Source organism: Dendropsophus ebraccatus, chromosome 12, assembly GCF_027789765.1.
Source record: "Dendropsophus ebraccatus isolate aDenEbr1 chromosome 12, aDenEbr1.pat, whole genome shotgun sequence".
Lineage (NCBI taxonomy): Eukaryota > Metazoa > Chordata > Amphibia > Anura > Hylidae > Dendropsophus > Dendropsophus ebraccatus.
Genome location: NC_091465.1, coordinates 22051667 through 22070956, shown reverse-complemented (window position 1 = coordinate 22070956; position 19290 = coordinate 22051667). Strand labels below are relative to the sequence as shown.

Sequence of the window (19290 nt, the reverse complement as noted above, 5' to 3'; positions counted from 1 at the left end):
AGGCGTAAATGCCTTTTTTAGGCGCAGATGGGGCAGATCGGCGTAAAAATATTTGCAAATGGTATTTTTCGCATCTGCACCACATTCGCCAGTGAGGTGGAGAGGGGGCATTACGGAGGGGTGCGGCAGCACACAGAGGGGGCGCGGCCACTGCGTGTGCCGCATTTATCATTTTTCTGGTGGAAAATTATACTGAAACCTATGCCAGCTCTGAGCCTCTACATAAATCCCCTGATCTCCGGAGCTGCGGGGACATTTGAAAGCCCGGCGTAAAATACGCCGGACTTCATAAATGTTCCCCAATACCTTTTATAAAGTGCACGTTTGCAAAAAAGTTTATTGCCTTATTAAACAGCAAATAGCAATATAAAACAGCAGTTACTTCTTACATAAAAACATATCAAATATATATGGACTATGTGGACCATATATATATATATATATATATATATATATATATATATATGCAAAACTGCTGAATTAAAAGTCTTCGCAGGAAGGCAAGAAATAAATAAAACAGATAATATCTAGATGCGACCATGATCTTCACCCCAGATTCCAACATGTTTCCCCCTAGCGATTCCTCAGGGGGTACTTTAATAGACTTAGGTTTTTTTTCTTTTTCACTCATTAGTTACTACATTTGGTCTAATAAACTCAATAGGCCACCTGGTCATTTGAACAATTACGTTCCACCTGCAGTCATCAACAGTTAATTCTCAATATAGCTTAGCTTAATATATTGCAGAAAATAATTAAAGGGATAGTCCACAAAAAACTATCCATGTGTTCTATTAAGGTCAAAGAGAAAGATCTCCCATTCTGGAGTCACCAGAGACAAGCAGCAGTTCTTGCTCTGGCAGACTTGAGTGGTCCATGCATTACATGGGAAGCCTTTCATGTAAGCTTCTAGTAGGAAAATCTGTTGTTTGCAAGGTGTATCAGGAGCAGGACAGGACCAATGTGGCGATCAAGTAAAAAACAAAGTTAAAATGCTAATGTTTTCATGAAAAAAATTGCAGTCGTAGCAGTCGAATGTTGACATACTGTATATGAATCTTTGAATATCACCCAAATTGATCATTTTGAGCAGATGTTCAAGTGTTGAATAAGTTAGAAAAATTTTGCATGAAAATATTAAAACCAGCTACTTACGTTTAAGATCTTATTTAAAATGTGTTTGTTTGTTTTTTTAAATACAGGCACCACAAGTAAAGGCGGAAAGCACTATGGCTGACAATACCTACATCATGTTATATATCATAGAGTGCACCTCAGGGGCAAAGTCCACAAGGGATCTATTTAACTTCTGCATTCGTTAAAAAGAAAATAGGGAATAATTAAATATCACTAGAAGGATATTTCCCCCTCTTGGCATTTATTAGATGTACAGTAAAAGCTGTAATGGAACAGAAATGAGACTTCCAGTGGGAAGTTAGAGGTTAATATAGACAAGTGTAATGTTTTGCCTCTAAGTGTGGCCTTTTTCAAGGTGAAACATTGCACTGGTGTGTATTTAAGCGAATGACCATTATGGAAAGGAATTCTTTTTACTTTACCCAGTCCTATCCTTTTTTCAAAACACTGCCTTATTCCAATGCTTGGCGCTGTTCTCTTCTTGTGCACTGGCCTGGCTCTATGCACTGGAGGCGGGCCTGGTGCCCCCAATATAACAATATCCCCTCCCCTATCATCATACCTCCAGTGCATAGAGCCGGACTGGTGCATAATAAGAGAATGGTGCCGAGCGCAGGAACCAGGTGACGTTTTGAAAAAAGGACCACAGTGCCAATAGCATTTCTTTAATATGGTATCATAGACTAAATTGCCAGTTTTCTGGAAGTTAGCAAAAGAATCAGCATAGCCCCAATGGTAGCCATGGAAACTGAAATCCTCAGGCTTCCGGTTCCTAGCTACAGAGGCCAGCGGGGAAGGGAGGTAAGGCCCGCGTCCTGCCGTGAGCTCTGCCCCCTCCCCTCTCTCCCCTGTCACTGTAACAAGATTCTAACAGCGGCAGGGGACAGAGGAGAGGGGGCAGAGCTATGTACATCATGATGATGTCAAAAACATCATCAACATTATGATGTCCAAAACTGACCTGGGCATTGAGGTTTCAGTGACCCATGGTCATGAAGTGTTAAGAAATAAAAGTTCTCCAATTCCTTTAATTTTCCTTTCCCTGCTCCTTACTTTCCTTTTTTTCCTTATATATTTGTAATCTTTTCTCATTAATTTCTTTTCTTTTTTTTTTTTGCAATTTCTTTTTTTCCCTCTATTATGCAGTTATTGTTGCATTATTTGGCTATGTGTTTACACATAGTATAACAGCAACGGACAGTTTTATACTGCTGGATGCTCGGCATGTTCCTGCAGCGGATACTGCTGTATTGGCTGCAGAAATATTAACTGGGGGCACCTGCAGTTCAATTAACTATTGACTGCAATGTAAAACACGGTCGCTGGCCGTACTTTACATTGTGTGAACAACTATTTTTTCAGGACGCAGTTCGGTTAACAGTGTCCGGAAATAATAGGCATGTTCATTATTTTAATACTCGTTCTAATGAATGGACATTAAAATAAAGCTGTTGGCACTCAGGGGGCAGCATTGCATTGAATTCAGTGCAATGCTGTCGTGGCAGAAGAGAACGGGCGTTGATTTAATTGCAATCAGCGTCTATTCTTTTCTGAAAAATAATGTTGTGTGAATCTAGCCATAGTGTTTCTTGTTCTTTTCTAGGATTCTAGGTACTTGGCTTCTTGCATTTGATTTACACTTTATTATGTTGTTTTTTTTTCGGGTCAAGAATGAAACCACTCACAGGCAGTTTAATGGCACAGAATTTACAAATTGACTCAACTGGATGTTGAGTCATATGGAGAAAATTTATATGCTTTACATAATGAAAACTTTGAAAATTATGATGCATTCTAATTACAAAACATTTTTTTCACAGCAAATTTTACGTCATTATTTCTTAAACTGTATATAAAGGGATTTAGCAATGGTGCAATGATAGTATACATGAGCGACATAAACTTGTCCACATCTGTACCATAACTTGTCTTGGGCCTCAGGTACATTACACTACCAGATCCAAAGAATATAGTCACAACTATAAGATGAGAGGCGCAGGTGGAGAAAGCTTTCTTAGATCCGGTCGCGGAATGGTGTTTTACAATCGTCCAAATGATCTGTACATATGTAATAACCGTTAACATGAAAGCACCTACAACCACACAAAGGACAATCATAAAAGTGGCAATTTCATTAAACTGTGTGTCAGTACAAGCCAAGGCCATAATAGGCGGAATGTCACAGTAGAAATGGTTGATTTTATTAGGTCCGCAGAAGGGTAAGGAGAACGTAAGAAAAGTCTGTATTGTGGCAACCATGAAACCAATGATCCATGAGCCCACAATAAGCTTAAGACAAGTCCCTGTATTCACAATGCTGTTATATAATAATGGGTGACATATAGCATTATATCTATCATAAGACATGGCTGCCAGCATATAACATTCTGTACTAGCTAGTACTAGGAAACAATACATTTGTGCGGCACAGCCATGGAATGTGATGGTTTTATCACCCGATAGGAGGTTTACCAGCATTTTTGGTGTAACTGTTGATATGTAACATATTTCCAACAATGAGAAGTTGGCAAGAAAAAAATACATGGGAGTATAAAGGTTTGTATTGAATCTATAGAGGACTATGAGAAACATATGTGCAAACAGAGACATAATAAAGATACAAAGAAAGATTGCAAACAGAAAATACTGCAATTCCGGAACATCAGAAAATCCTACAAGAATAAATTCTGTTACTGTTGTATGATTCCCTTTATTCATATCAGTGATCAATGATAATCTATGAATTATGTAACTAAGACAATCTGAGTCTGGTCTCAGAGATCTTTTCAACAATCAAATATGTAAACTCCACATTTTTGGCACTACTAATAGATTTACGTCTGGTTATGGAATATGCCTCCAAGTCCTTGGTGAAATTAAGATAACTCTGGAACAAATGCAAATCCGTATGAGCATTTTATCTGAAACATTGCTGTAGTCTTACAAAAAATTGTAAATGTGGGCAACCCCACATATAATTGATTATAATATTAATGGAAAAAATTAATGGAAAAAAATATATATTAAACAAGAGAAAGCACCACTTAAACCCATAAACCAGCTGATATAAAGGAGTTGTCCTGTGAAAATCTTTTTCTTTCAAATCAACTGATAGCAGAAAGTTATTTACATTTGAAATTTACTTCTATTAAAAAATCTCAAGTCTTCCCATACTTATTAGCTACTATATGTCCTGCAGGAAATGTTTTATTTTGAGTCTGACACAGTGCTCTCTGCTAACATCTCTGGCCGAGACAGGAAGGCTATGTTCACACAACGTCAAAAATGGAGAAAAACTGTCCGATTTCGCTATTTAAAAAAAAGTCAGTTTTTGCAGCAATTTAACTGACTTCAATGCAATTGCATTGAAGTCAATGGGAAGACAGACGTCCTACGCACACAATGCATTGAAAAACGGATGTTTTTGCCGCGGACGTCAAAATAATGAACATGAACATTATTTTCGGACGTTTTTTGCAAATAGCGGACATTTTTTATTAGTTGTTTACACACAGTTCTTCTATTGTCACCGTTCTTTCTCTGTTTTTACTATTAAATTCAATGGGTTTTTCAATTAAGCCACAACCAAAGGGCAATTAGTAACTCCAAACTAAAATAATGTGCAAACACCCGTCATTGCACTAAGGGGATGCCAGGCTTTGAAAAACGTCCGTTATTTAAGACTCAAAATAGTGGACATCATTTTAAACGGAGCTGAAAAAAACGTTGTGTGAACATAGCCGAACACTGGCCCGCTGTGTACACTGCACTTGATACGCCACAGACCAGCGCCAGGAGCGCATCTCCCATCAACACACCAAGCGACGTTGAAAAAGACCCTGGACAGGGTCGAAACGTCCACTGTCGCCATAACCGAAAATATTTGTCTCTCTGAAACAGAGGGATACTGGAAAAAAAGTTTGAGGTGTTTGGATCACAAAGAAGAACGTTTGTGAGACGCAGAACAAATGAAAAGATGCTGAAAGAATGCCTGACGCCATCTGTAAAGCATGGTGGAGGTAATGTGATGGTCACGGGTTGCTTTGGTGCTGGTAAGGTGGGAGATTTGGACAAGGTAAAAAGGATTGTGAATAAGGAAGGCTATCACTCAATTTTGCACCGCCATGCCATACCCAGTGGACAGCGCTTGATTGGAGCCAATTTCATCCTACAACAGGACAATGACCCTAAACACACCTCCAAATTGTGCAAGAACTATTTACAGCAGAAGCAGCAGCTGGTATTCTATCATAGGTAATGAAGTGGCCAGCGCAGTCACCAGATCTGAACCCCATTGAGCTGTTGTGGGAGCAGCTGGACCGTATGGTACGCCAGAAGTGCCCATCCAACCAATCCAACGTGTGGGAGCTGCTTCTAGAAGTGTGGGGGGCAATTTCTCCAGCTTACCTCAACAGATTAATAGCTAGAATGCCAAAGGTGTGCAATGCTGGAATTGCTGCAAAAGGTGGATTCTTTGGCGAAAGCAAAGTGTGATGTAAAAACAATGTTATTTCAAATACAAATCATTATTTCTAACCTTGTCAATGTCTTGACTCTATTTTCTATTAATTTCACAACGTATGGTGGTGAAGAAGTGTGACTTATCATGGAAAACACAAAATTGTTCTGGTGACCCCAAACTTTTGAACGGTAGTGTACATTTCATTTGTCTCCTTTAGGCTATGTTCACACAACGTTTTTTCAGCTCCGTTTAAAATGACGTCCGTTATTTTGAGTCTAAAATAACAGACGTTATTTAGCAGCCTGGCCTCCCCTTAGTGCACTGACGGGTGTTTGTACATTATTCTAGTTTGGAATTACTAATTGGACTTTGGATGTGGCTTAATTGAAAAGTCCATTGAATTGAATAGTAAAAATGGAGACAGAACGGTGACAAAAGGAAAACTGTGGTGAACTACAAATAAAAAAAGTCCGCTGTTTGCAAAAGACGTCCGAAAATAATGTTCTTGTTCATTTTTTTGACGCCCACGGCAAAAACATCTGTTACTCAATACGCTGTGTGCATCGGACGTCCGTCTTTCCATTGACTTCAATGCATTGCATTGCAGTCAGTTAAATTTCGGCAAAAACGGACGTTATTTTAAATACGAAAATCGTCCGCCTTTTTAATATTTTTGACGTTGTGTGAACATAGCCTAAAGCTGAATAACAATAAAATAAGTACTAACTGAGCTAAAAACGGGGCTAAAACAAAAAAAATTCAACTAGGGAAAGGACTATGCAGAATGTAGTCACTTTGGAGAAAACTTTTTTTCAAACTGTGCCTCAAGTTTGTCTCATCAGGGCATACAAAATCTGTAATGACTTAAAGACTTCTGTACACCAACATAACTCATCTAACTTGAAGATATTTGACCAGCTTTGACTACTAAAATGGGCAAGAATACCAGTGTCTAGATTTGCTTGAAGTTAATAGATACATACCTCAGGAAACTTTTTTGTTTTTGTCACAGTAAAAATATTTTGCCTCCCAAGTGTTCAGCCTATTGTATAAATCGATATGGTCAAAACCTGCCAAAATGTAATTTATTTCTAGGTTGTAAGGCAACAAACAGAAAAAAACAAGTAAGGGTGAATACTTTGCAAGGCAATATAAAGTAATAATCATCTGACATTTGTGCTAAACAGCTTGAAGATGAATTTTCTAAATAAAAGAAAATAAGGTAACGTCTCTCCAACCTTGAGATATTTAGCAAATTATTTTCACTTATACAAAACCGGAACAATATATATAGAGACAAGCAAATAATGTTAATTATGTTTATTCATCTTCATTATTTTCACTAGAGGTTACTGACACTAATGTTTACTTCTGTGCGCCAAATTGGTATTAGAAGGTCTCCAGAGTTATCGAGATTTAACATTATCTATTGTAAAGTATAATACATCATGTATAAAATGTTACTGATATACATTAGGTGACAATTTACTAGAAACATTTTTCTAGAGTTCAAAAAAAGCTGTCTACAGTAAACATCTCCTTCTTGGAAATTTTAATAGCTTGGCTTATCAAACCGCAGTCATTTTCTGAGCCTTAACAACCCCTTCACGTCAGCAATCTGTATATATACGTTCCTGCTGTTACGGGGTTAATGATGTGAGAGATAATGTCTCCTGGGCCCTAGTGCAAGAAGTCAACTTGGCCTCCCCCCATATATATATATATATATATATATATATTCTCAATACTGATATTACCAATAATACCAGTATATAGGAAATATTGTCACCATACATATTACCGCCATACTGTCACTAACCAAATCCTGTATACTGAGACCAATATTGCCATTAATACCAGTACACAAGGGGGAAATATAACCATCACACCACAACCACTACCATTACCACCATATTATTACTGTCCAAATCCAGTATAATAAATCCAATAAAACACAGTACCAGATTACAAGTAACAAATACCACCACATACTGACTAATACCACCACATACTGACTAATACTGCCACATAGTGACTAACACCACGGCTACTACTGAAAAACATCCACTGTACACAGATCACTATAACCTCATCCAGTCATATAGAGATGGACGCAGCTACACACAGGTTCTCTACTCCATATACATCACAGTGCAGATATATTTAGTGACTCACAGGGGACATCTTCTCTGATCGGAGTTCTTCCCTTTTCATCTTCTCCATCTGTCCTGGGCAGTTATGAGAACTTCTCCGAACAACGAATCCACAGAATCTGCCAGACAAACATATTAGGCTCCTCACTCTGTAACCATCCTTATATCTCTACAAACTGCACATCTGTATTGGCCCCTTTACACTCTCATTTAGTGTGAAGGCTGACTCTGTGACCCCCCTTATGGTATATGCCCCCTCTGTGTAGCCACTATAGTACATGCCCTATTGCATACACTCCCTGTGTAGTCCCCCTTATAGATGCCCCCCTGTGTTGTCACCCAGATAGATGGCCCCCCATGTTATCCCTTTTATAGATGGCCCCCATGTTAACTCCCTTATAGATGCCCCCCATGTATCCCCCATATAGATGGTCCCCCCTGTATCCCCCACATAGATGGTCCCCCCTGTATCCCCCATATAGATGGTCCCCCATAGAGATGGTCCCCCATGTATCCCCCTTATAGATGGTCCCCCCTGTATCCCCCTTATAGATGGTCCCCCATGTATCCCCCTTATAGACGGTCCCCCCTGTATCTCCCTTATAGATATTCCCCATGTATCCCCCTTATAGATGGTCCTCCCTGTATCCCCAGTACAGATGGTCCCCCATGTATCCCCCTTATAGATGGTCCTCCCTGTATCCCCAGTATTGATGGTCCCCCCTTATATCCCCCTTATAGATGGTCCCCGCTGTATCCCCCTAATAGTCCCCCATGTATCCCCCTTATAGATGGTCCTCCCTGTATCCCCCTAATAGTCCCCCATGTATCCCCCTTATAGATGGTCCTCCCTGTATCCCCAGTGTACATGGTCCCCCCCTTGTATCCTCCTTATAGATGGTCCCCCCTGTATCCCCCTAATAGTCCCCCATGTATCCGCCATATAGATTGTCCCCCCTTGATCCCCCTAATAGTCCATCCATCATGTATCCCCCATATAGATGCCCCCCTGTATCCCCCTAATAGTCCCCCATGTATCCCCCATATAGATGGTCCCCCCTGTATCCCCCTAATAGTCCCCCATGTATCCCCCATATAGATGGTCCCCCCATGTATCCCCCTAATAGTCCCCCATTTATCCCCCATACAGATGTTCCCCCCCTGTATCCCCAGTATAGATGGTTCCCCATGTCTGTGCAAAAAAAAAAAAAAAAAAAAGCAACAACACAACTCACCTGACAACTCGCTCCCCCGCCGTGTCTCTCTCCTCCTGTAGTCCGGTCTGGCTGTCGGCTGATGCGCGGCTTCCGGCTCTGTCCGCTCCCGTCCCCGGCAGTACATGCATCAGTGAGTTCTGTGCGCACCAGGGATGTTGCTTCCGGCACGGGGGAGCTTGTTATTGACGCACCCTGCGCCGGAAGTACTTCCCCTGCGCACACTGACCTCAGTGATGCATGTACTGCCGGGGACGGGAGCAGACAGAGACGGGAGCCGCGCGTCAGCCGGGGGCCCGTCCCAGCCTCCCTCTTGTGATCGCAAGCAAAACTGCTTGCGGTCACAAGGGGGAATGGGAGGAGGGCCGTGCAGTGACGACCGCTGCGACCGCGGTCGCTACGCCACTGGTCCCGCTCACATCAAAGTTCGGGGCCGCAGGTAATGAGAGTCAGCTGTGATCCCGCAGCAGACTCTCATTAACCCCTTAAACGCCATGATCTACAGTGATCACGGCGTTTAAGGTGCTCAGTGACAGATCAAGCATCTGTCACTGAGTGATTGGGACCCCCACAGCTGTGCTGTGGGGGTCCCGATCGCATGTTCCGGACAGGCAGGGGTAAACTCCTTTCCTCTGCCCTGTCGAATGGGCGATCCATGTATAGAGTCTGCACTCAGTCAGGCTCTGTACACAGATTGCCGATAACACTGATCTATGCTTTGCTATGGCATAGCATAGATCAATATATGCAATCTAATGATTGCATATTTTACAGTGATAAAAGTGAAAAAAGGGTAATAAAAAAGTTTTATACAAGTATTTAAAAAAACCCTTATAACCCCCCCCCCCCCCGCCAAATAAAAGTTAAAAAGCCCCCCTTGCCCATTATAAAAATGAAAATTTAAATACCATATTTTTCGCTTTATAAGACATACCTGTCTATAAGACGCACCCCTGATTTGGACCACTGAAAACAGGAAAAATATATTTTATGCTAATTAAACTTCCCTGGTGGTGTAAGGTCATGAAGGGGATAATGCAGTGAAGGGGTCAAAGTTTATTCAAATGACAGTGCCTTGTACCTACACATACACAGCTGCATGCACAACACACACTCAGCTCTGCTACACCATACACTCTCAGTTTAGCTCCACCTTCAGCTCTGCTACACCATACACTCAGCTGTATCACACACACTCAGCTGTACAAACATATCCTCAAGCACACAAAATGTTACTGTATATCAACAAACACACAGGGTAACACACATACCTCTGCTGCTCTGTACTTTAATGTAGGACCTGTGGGAATGTGAGATGAAGGACCTTTGCTGATGTCACAGTCATGTGACTAATCACATGACTGTGACATCACCGAAGGTCCTTCAGCAGGTTGCCGTGTATATCCCCTCCCGATTTCTCTCCTGCCGGTTACTGATCTTACTGATCAGTACCGACAGAAGGGAGAGGACTGCACAGCTGATGCAGCCTTTCAGACCATCAGGGAAGGTGTCAGGGTAGTCTGACTGTGTCAGGCTGCCCTGTTTCCTGTATATAAGACGAGGCACTTTTTAGCAAGATATTTTCTTGCTAAAAAGTGCGTCTTATAAAGCGAAAAATACGGAAAATAAATAAATAAACATATTACATATCGTAGTGTGCGAAATTGTCCGATCTATTAAAATATAACATTATTGTTCCCGCATGGTGAATGCACCAGGATTGCTGATTTTATTAAATTATTTATCACAAAAAAAATAATAAAAAGCTATCAAAATTTTTCTGTTACACCAATATGATATTAATAAAAACTAGAGATCATGGCGCAAATAATGACACCCCAACCAGCTCTATAGGTGGAAAAATAAAAGCGCTATGGTTCTTAGAAGGCAGGGAGGAACATTGCATTAATTTGACCTGTTTTTTTGCGCCTCAAAGGGCTCTGTCTTCAAGGGGTTAATGAAGCACAGACAGTGGCTTGAAGGGAAAGTCATGATTAAGGGCCATCTGGCCTAAAGCATGTAGGTGGACTATGGAGTGTTTGTTTTACTACTAATAAAGAGGTCAGATATTGAAATAGCTGCTACAGTATATCTACTTTTTAAGTGAAGGGAAGGTTACCTACAAGAGATTCCACTGGTAAGATACTTTGACCACAGATTGGGGAAAGTGTTTATTAGGGTTAAAAGTGGAGGAGCCTCCAGTGCAACCAACCCTGACCAACTTTGAGCAGGATCGATTTATTACGGCAATGGCAGAGAATAAGATAGCGGGGCCGGGACGGAGGTAGCTGAGGGGTTGGGGCAGTGTGTGGGGTCCATCCCGCCCCCCCCCGTACCGATGATCGCCGCTATTAACGTTATAGCGGCGGCCGTCGGTAAAGGGGATTACCGGTGCCGCTGCCGCCTTTCATCTCCCCCTGCCGTGAATCTACGGTGGGGGGAGATGAAATAAGTGTCCCCCAGACCTTAGATCAGCCCCCCCTAGTAGGGCGATCACTAACCCCCCTCCCCCGGCGGCCATCATTTCCAAGATGGCTGCCGCCATCGATGTGAACAGACTAATGTCTGCTCACAGCGATGGAAAAGTTAAAATGAATGAAAGCCCCATGCTCTCCGCCACCGGAGGTAGCGGAGAGCATGGGGCAGTGATCGGGGACCCCCCTGTGGGGTCCCGGTACAAGCGATCAGCGCTATATACTATATACCGTTGATCGCTTGTGCCACGTGCATCCCGGCACTTTTTTTCTCCTGTCACCATAAATGATTGGATAAAAAGTGATGTGTCCTGTCCCCCCCCATCCCCCATATACGTTACCTGATCCTGGAGCTCCTTCCTCCTCGGTGTCCTGGCTGGTTATGAAGTGCGCATGCGCTCCACAACCAGCCAACTCTGAAAATTTGAACTATGATTACTGTGATAGAAAATATCACAGTAATCATAGTAATACAGTGAAAATGAATGTATAAAGTACAAAAAGTGACAAACTTACAAAAAAATAAAACACACACTTTTTATTATAGTAATAATTGCAGTTTACTCCCAAATTACCCCTAACCCCCCCAGATTACCCGTAACCACTGCACATTGCCCATAACAACCGCACGTTGCCCGTAACCACTGCACGTTGCCCGTAACCACCGCACTTTGCCCGTAACCACCGCACTTTGCCGGTAACCACCCCAAATTGCCAGTGACCCCCTCCAGATTACCTATAAGCACTTCAGTTTATCAGTAACAATCCCAGATTGTCTGTAACCCTTTCCTGGTTGCACATAACCCCCAAGGTTGCCCGTAATCACGCCAGATTACATGTAACCCCCCAGATTGCACGTAACCACCGCACATTGCCTCTGACCATGCCACGATGCCTCTGACCACCGCACCTTGCCTCTGACCACCACACGTCGCCTCTGACCACGCCACGCTGCCTCTGACCACCACATGTCGCCTCTGACCATGCCACGTCGCCTCTGACCACGCCACATCGCCTCTGACCACGCCACATCGCCTCTGACCACCCCAAATTGCCAATGACCCCCTCCAGATTGCGGTGCCCATGCCAGATTACAGGTACCTACCCCAGATTGCCTATAAGAACTTCAGTTTATCCGTAACCACCCCACATTGCCTGTAACCACCCCACATTGCCCGTAACCACCCCAGATTATCTGTAAGTACTGCAGGTTGCCCGTAACCACCCCACGTTGCCCGTATCCACCCCAGATTGTCTGTAAGCACTGCAGGTTGCCCGTAACCACTCCACGTTGCCCGTAACCACCCCAGATTGTCTGTAAGCACAGCAGGTTGCCCGTCACCAGCCCACGTTGCCCGTAACCACCCCATATTGCCTGTAACCACCCCAGGTTGCCATAACAACAGCAGGTTGCCCGTGACCACCGCACGTCGCCTCTGACCACCGCACGTCGCCTCTGACAACCGCACGTCGCCTCTGACCACGCCACATCACCTCTGACCACGCCACGTTGCCTCTGACCATGCCACGTCGCCTCTGACCACGCCACGTCGCCTCTGACCACCGCAGGTTGCCTCTGACCACCGCAGGTTGCCTCTGACCACTGCACGTTGCCTCTGACCACCCCAAATTGCCAATGACCCCCTCCAGATTGTGGTAACCATGCCAGATTACAGGTATTCACCCGAGATTACCTATAAGCACTTCAGTTTATCCGTAACCACCCCACATTGCCCGTAACCACCCCACGTTGCCCGTAACCACCCCAGATTGTCTGTAAGCACTGCAGGTTGCCCGTAACCACCACACGTTGTCCGTAACCACCACACATTGCCCGTAACCACCCTACGTTGCCTGTAACCACCCCAGGTTGCCCGTGACCACCCCATGTTGTCCGTAACCACCCCAGATTACCTGTAACCACCTCAGGTTGCCCATAACAACCCCAGACTGTCCGTAACCACCCCACATTACCTGTAATCTCATTTTTTTATTTTTTTTATTTTAGTAACTGGGCTATTCTAATAACGATTACTAGCTGCGGTTTTACTCCAGTAAATTAGCACTCCTTCCCTTCTGAGCCCTGCTGTGTGCCCATACAGTGGTCTATGCCAACATATGAGGTACCGTTTTACTCAGAAGAACCTGCGTTACAGATTTAGGGGTACGTTTTCTCTCCTGTTCCTCGTCAAATTGAGAAATTTCAAACTAAACCAACATATCATTGAAAAAATTCGAGTTTTTCATTTTTACTGGCCAATTTTGAATACTTTTCTCTAATACCTGTGGGGTAAAAATGGTCACCACACCCCAAGATGAATTCTTTGAGGGGTGCACTTTCCAAAATGGGGTGACTTTTGTGGGGAATCTATTCTGCTGACACTACAGGGGCACTGCAATTGCACCTGGCGCTCAGAAACTTCTTCAGAAAAATCTGCACTGAAAATGCTAATTGGTGTTCCTTCCCCTCTGAGCCCAGCTGTGTGCCCATGCAGTGGTTTATGCCCACATATGAGGTACCTTTCTACTCAGGAGAACCTGCGTTACATATATTAAGGTGACATTTCTCTCCTGTTCCTCGAGAAATTGAGAAATTTCAAACTAAAGGAACATATTATTGGAAAAATTCGAGTTTTTCATTTTTACTGTCTACTTTTGAATACTTTCCTCTAATACCTGTGGGGTCAAAATACTCAACACCCCCAAAATGAATTCTTTGAGGGGTGTACTTTCCAAAATGGAGTGACCTATTGGGAGATTTTACTCTGCTGACACTACAGGGGCACTGCAAACGCACCTGGCGCTCGGAAACTTCTTCAGCAAAATCTGCATTGAAAAAGCTAATTGGCGCTCCTTTCCTTCTGAGCCCTCCTGTGTGCCCATGCAGTGGTTTATGCCCACATATGAGGTACATTTTCACTCAAGAGAACCTGCGTTACAAATTTTGGGGTACTTTTTTTCTCTTGTTTCTCATAAAATTAAGAAATTTTAAACTAAAAGAACATAATATTGGAAAAATTTGAGTTTTTCATTTTCACTGTCTAATTTTGAATACTTTCCTCTAATATCTGTGGGGTCAAAATGCTTATTACACCCCAAAATGGGGTGCACTTTCCAAAATGGGGTGACTTATGGCAAGATTTTACTCTGATGGCACTACAGGGGCACTGCAAACACACCTGGCGCTCAGAAACTTCTTCAGCAAAATCTGCATTGGAAAAGCTAATTGGCGCTCCCTTCCTTCTGAGCCCTCCTGTGTGCCCATACAGTGGTTTACGCCCACATATGGGGTACCGTTGTACTCAAGAGAACCTGTGTTACAAATTTTGGGGTGCTTTTTCTCTTATGTTCCTTTTGAACACGAGAAACTTTAATCTAAACGTATATATTATTGGAACATTTTAATTTTCTATTTTTTTACTGCCTAATTGTGAAAACTTTCCACCAGCCCCTGTAGGATTCAAATGCTCATTATACCCCTAGATTAATTCTTTAAGGTGTGTAGTTTCCAAAATGGGGTCACTTATGGGGGTTTTCAGGATACCAGACTTCTAAATCCATTTAAAAAAAGAACTGGTCCCTAAAAAAATCAGTTTTGGAAACTTTCACGAAAATGTGATAATTTGCTGATAAATTTCTAAGCCCCATAACACCCTAAAAAAGTTAAATATGTTTACCAAATTTTGCCAGAATAAAGAAGACATATTGGTAATGTGACTTAATAACTAATTTATGTGCTACGACGTTCTTTTTTTAGAAGAAGAGAATTTCAAAGTTCATAAAATGCAATTTTTTTTTAATTTTTCCATGATATTTTGATGTTTTTCACAAAAAACACACAAAGTAGTGACCAAATTTTGCCACTAACATAAAGTGCCATATGTGATGAAAAAAAACAATCTCAGAATCGCTAGCATACGTTAAAGCATCACTGAGCTATAAGAGCATAAAGTGAGACAGGTCAGATTTTGAAAAATTAACCTGGTCATTAAGGCCCAAACTAGCTGCAGCACGAAGGGGTTAAGTAAAAGAAAAAGAAAAAAAAACGGTCCTCACTTCTTTTCCCTCTTGGGACATATTAATATTGTGAAAATGATTGTCCCATGTCTTTTTTAGAACAGGTGGGCAGTGCTCTTCTCACCTTTCACTGGCAAGGGAAACCTCCTAGATTCAGTCTGTCTCTCTCCAAGCCCCTAAAGACCGGAATCATCTAGCAGCCCAGACTTTTTGTAACTATTATTTTGCCTACCAAGTCGGCTATGCCTACTAGTAGCTTGATGCTGACTAAAGTAATGGTGGCACCTTGTTTACTGTACACTCGCTGGCTTGTATTAAGGATTGACTAACACCCTTTATAGGTATAAAACTTAAAAGATTTCTCCCTTTTTCCCATATGCACAGTGGTGATATTTTGCGTCAATGCCCATAAAAACTAGATTAATCCTACCCCACAAATTCCCTTATGCTCCTCTTTGGATGGACCTTCATCTTACCTGTTTCATAGACTATCTGTCAATAAGTTTTTGGACCCCAAGACCATAAAGCACTAGAAAAAAAACTTGACTCTACAAAGATTATCTCTTTCAAGTTAGATGAGAATTTTTCAAAAAGGGCCCCTCAGATGACTGTGGCCTTGCCTGTACAGGTAGCTATCAGAAGGTTTGTATGTATGAGCCTGCTGATTGTTTCCCTTTATAGAAGATTAGTATAGACCTGTCCATTAAACAGTGCATTTAGAAAATCTTCAGATCATTGCTATTTTTTTATTATGCTTTTCTGCACTCAATAAATAATAATAATAATTTTTATTTATATAGCGCCAACAGATTCTGCATTACTTTACAATTCTGGGGGTACATACATAGACAGAAATCAGATATACAAAGATCTACATATAATAATCCATACCTGAGGAGTGAAGGCCCTGCTCGCATGCATTAACTTACAGACTATCAGGAGGGGGTGCGAGACAACATGGCAGAGGGGCAAAGTCCTTCCTTTTTAGCATGGTCTGGCTATCTTTATAAATAAGGCAGTGCAGGTAAAGGTGGGTAAACCAGTCACCAACCAATGCCTGCCTGCTAGAGGTCTAAGTGCTTAAATGCCTGGCGTATGTATTGGGGGGGGGGGGGGGGGGATCAATTTAGGGAACCCGGTAAGCCTGTTTGAACAGATGGGTTTTGAGGGCACGTTTGAAGTTTTGGGTATTGGAGGTAAGTGTAACAGTCTTGGGTAATGCATTCCATCGAATTGGTGCAGCTCGGGTGAAGTCTTGGAGACGGGACTGAGAGGTGCGGATTAAGGTGGTTGTTAGTCTTAAGTCGTTAGAGGAGCGTAAGGCACGGGTAGGGCGGTAGACAGAAAGCAATAAATGCAATCCTTGTGTATTGTTGCATACCCCGTGTTTATATTTACTTATTACAGCATGTTTGCATTCCAACATTGCACCTTTCCAGCATTACAGGAGATGCGCATTCATCCTCGATGTTTCTGGATGTGCAATGCGAGAGAAAGTCTGACAGCCTTCTGCACCAACAAACACAAAGCAAACAGTTGGTGTAATAAGCTACTAGCCTTTCCATCTCCTTCCATCATGCATCCAGACCAGGACTCCAGAGACATCGAGGATGAACACACATCTCCTGTAATGCTGGAATGCTGTTTTGTGTCTTGTGCCCCCTGAAGACTCTGAGCACCCCCTGGGGACAACAAACATAAATTGATTTTACTGAACCTTTATGGACTCATTACGCCAGCATGTTTTCATTTCAATGTTGCTGTAGGAAATTAAAAACAGCACCATTTGAAAACGAAAATGCTTTCATAAATAAATATACACAAAACAAACTGGCGGGGAAGAAAGCAATTGGCATACACGTAGGTCATGTCTATGTAAACCTGGCATACAGAAAACTAACTGTATGCAGTTGCTTAATCCCCTAAAATAATATAAATTATATTATTTCACTGGATTAAGAAAAGTTTTCAACATCAAATTTTGCTTCAGAGTTTTGAAAAGTTTGCTCATCTCTACTCCACACCCCTATACTCCTTCATAGCAACAGACTCTGTTAATCTGCCGGCGGCCAGGCTACATTTACGTTCCTGCAGCCGACACCTCTGTATTGACTGCAGGAATGTTGTTCTTTTACAATTGACTTGGGTTTGCCCGCAAATCAATTAACCATTCACCTTAATGAAAAGTGCAGAAGCCGGCTGACTTTACGTTGTGTGAACAATGTTCGGTGGACAGTGTCTGGAAATAATAGACGTATATTATTTTAATGTCCGTTCAATGCAATGCCACCCCTGCTGTAAACAACGGACGCTGATTCCATTGCCACCAGCATCCGTTCTTTACTAAAAAATAATGTAGTGTGAACATAGCCTTTGTGTTCTTTATTTTCTTCTTTGAGGTTTCTAGGTACTTGGCTTATTTGTCTCCTCTGTTATTCCTCTTCTAAGTTATTGTGCTTTTTTGTGATTCTTGCACTTGATGTATTTTGTTATCCTTTAATTTTACCTTATTGTCACAAATTTTTTTCTGATTCAAGAATAGAATCACAGGCAGGGTAATCGCACAGAGTTTACAAATGGATGCAACTTTAGATGTGATGTCATATGGAGAATATTTATATGCCTTACATGTTGTAAATTACAACATATTATAGCTGAGCATTTTTCAAATTGCAAATAAGTTTTTTCACAGCAAATTTTACGTCAGTATTTCTTAAACTGTATATAAAGGGAGTTAACAATGGTGCAATGATAGTATACATGAGCGACATAAACTTGTCCACATTTGTACCATAACTTGACTTGGGCCTCAGGTACATTACACTACCAGATCCAAAGAATATAGTCACAACTATAATATGAGATGTGCAGGTGGAGAAAGCTTTCATGGTCCCTGTTGCGGAATGGTGCTTTACAATTGTCCAAATAATCTTTACATATGTGATAACCGTTAACATGAAAGCACCTACAATCAGACATATGACAATGATAAAAGTGGCAATTTCATTAAACTGTGTGTCAGTACAAGCCAAGGCCATAATAGGCGGAATGTCACAGTAGAAATGGTTGATTTTATTAGGTCCGCAGAAGGGTAAGGAGAATGTAATAGAAGTCTGTATTGTGGCAACCATGAAACCAATGATCCATGAGCCCACAATAAGCTTAAGACAAGTCCCTGTGTTCACAATGCTGTTATATGTTAATGGGTGACATATAGCGTTATATCTGTCATAACCCATGGCTACCAGCATATAACATTCTGTACTTCCAAGTAGTAGGAAGCAATACATTTGTGAGGCACAGCCATGGAATGTGATGATTTTATCACCCGATAGGAGGTTTACCAGCATTTTGGGTGTAACTGTTGATATGTAACATATTTCCAACAAGGAAAAGTTGGCAAGAAAAAAATACATGGGGGTATGAAGGTTTGTACTAAATCTATAGAGGACAATGAGAAACATATGTGCAGACAGAGATATAATAAAGATACAAAGAAAGATTGCAAACAGAAAATACTGCAGTGCTGGAACATCAGAAAATCCTACAAGAATAAATTCTGTTACCATTGTATAATTCCCTCTACTCATATCAATGATCCATGATAATCTATGAATTATGTAACTAAGATGATCTGTCATGAGTCTGGTCCCTTAAGAAATTTTTTCAACAATCAAATAAGTAAACTACACATTTATGGCGCTACTAACAGATTTATGTCTGGTTATGTTATATACGCCCTCTTATGTTATATACGCCCTCCCCCCCAAGTCCTGGTTGAACTTCAGATGACCCAGGCTCAAACTATTAGATGAAATGCTGATAAGCAAAAA

General features: G+C 41.8%; 2 protein-coding genes across 2 annotated transcripts; both read right to left on the bottom strand.

Annotated features, from left to right (window-relative positions):
• Window positions 1-2931: 2931 nt before the first annotated feature.
• LOC138768656 (olfactory receptor 5A2-like) lies at window positions 2932-3855 on the bottom strand. Its single transcript, XM_069946608.1, has one exon. The coding sequence runs from the start codon at window positions 3853-3855 to the stop codon at window positions 2932-2934; it is 924 nt and encodes a 307-aa protein (XP_069802709.1).
• A 14250-nt stretch (window positions 3856-18105) lies between these two features.
• Window positions 18106-19047, bottom strand: LOC138768654 (olfactory receptor 10A3-like). The gene has a single exon (XM_069946607.1). It carries the CDS (start codon window positions 19045-19047, stop codon window positions 18106-18108), a length of 942 nt encoding a protein of 313 aa, XP_069802708.1.
• Window positions 19048-19290: the final 243 nt, after the last annotated feature.

Coding starts and splice junctions, on each gene's coding strand:
- LOC138768656 (XM_069946608.1), bottom strand. CDS start 3,855: ATGAATAAAGGGAATCATACAACAGTAACAGAATTTATTCTTGTAGGA.
- LOC138768654 (XM_069946607.1), bottom strand. CDS start 19,047: ATGAGTAGAGGGAATTATACAATGGTAACAGAATTTATTCTTGTAGGA.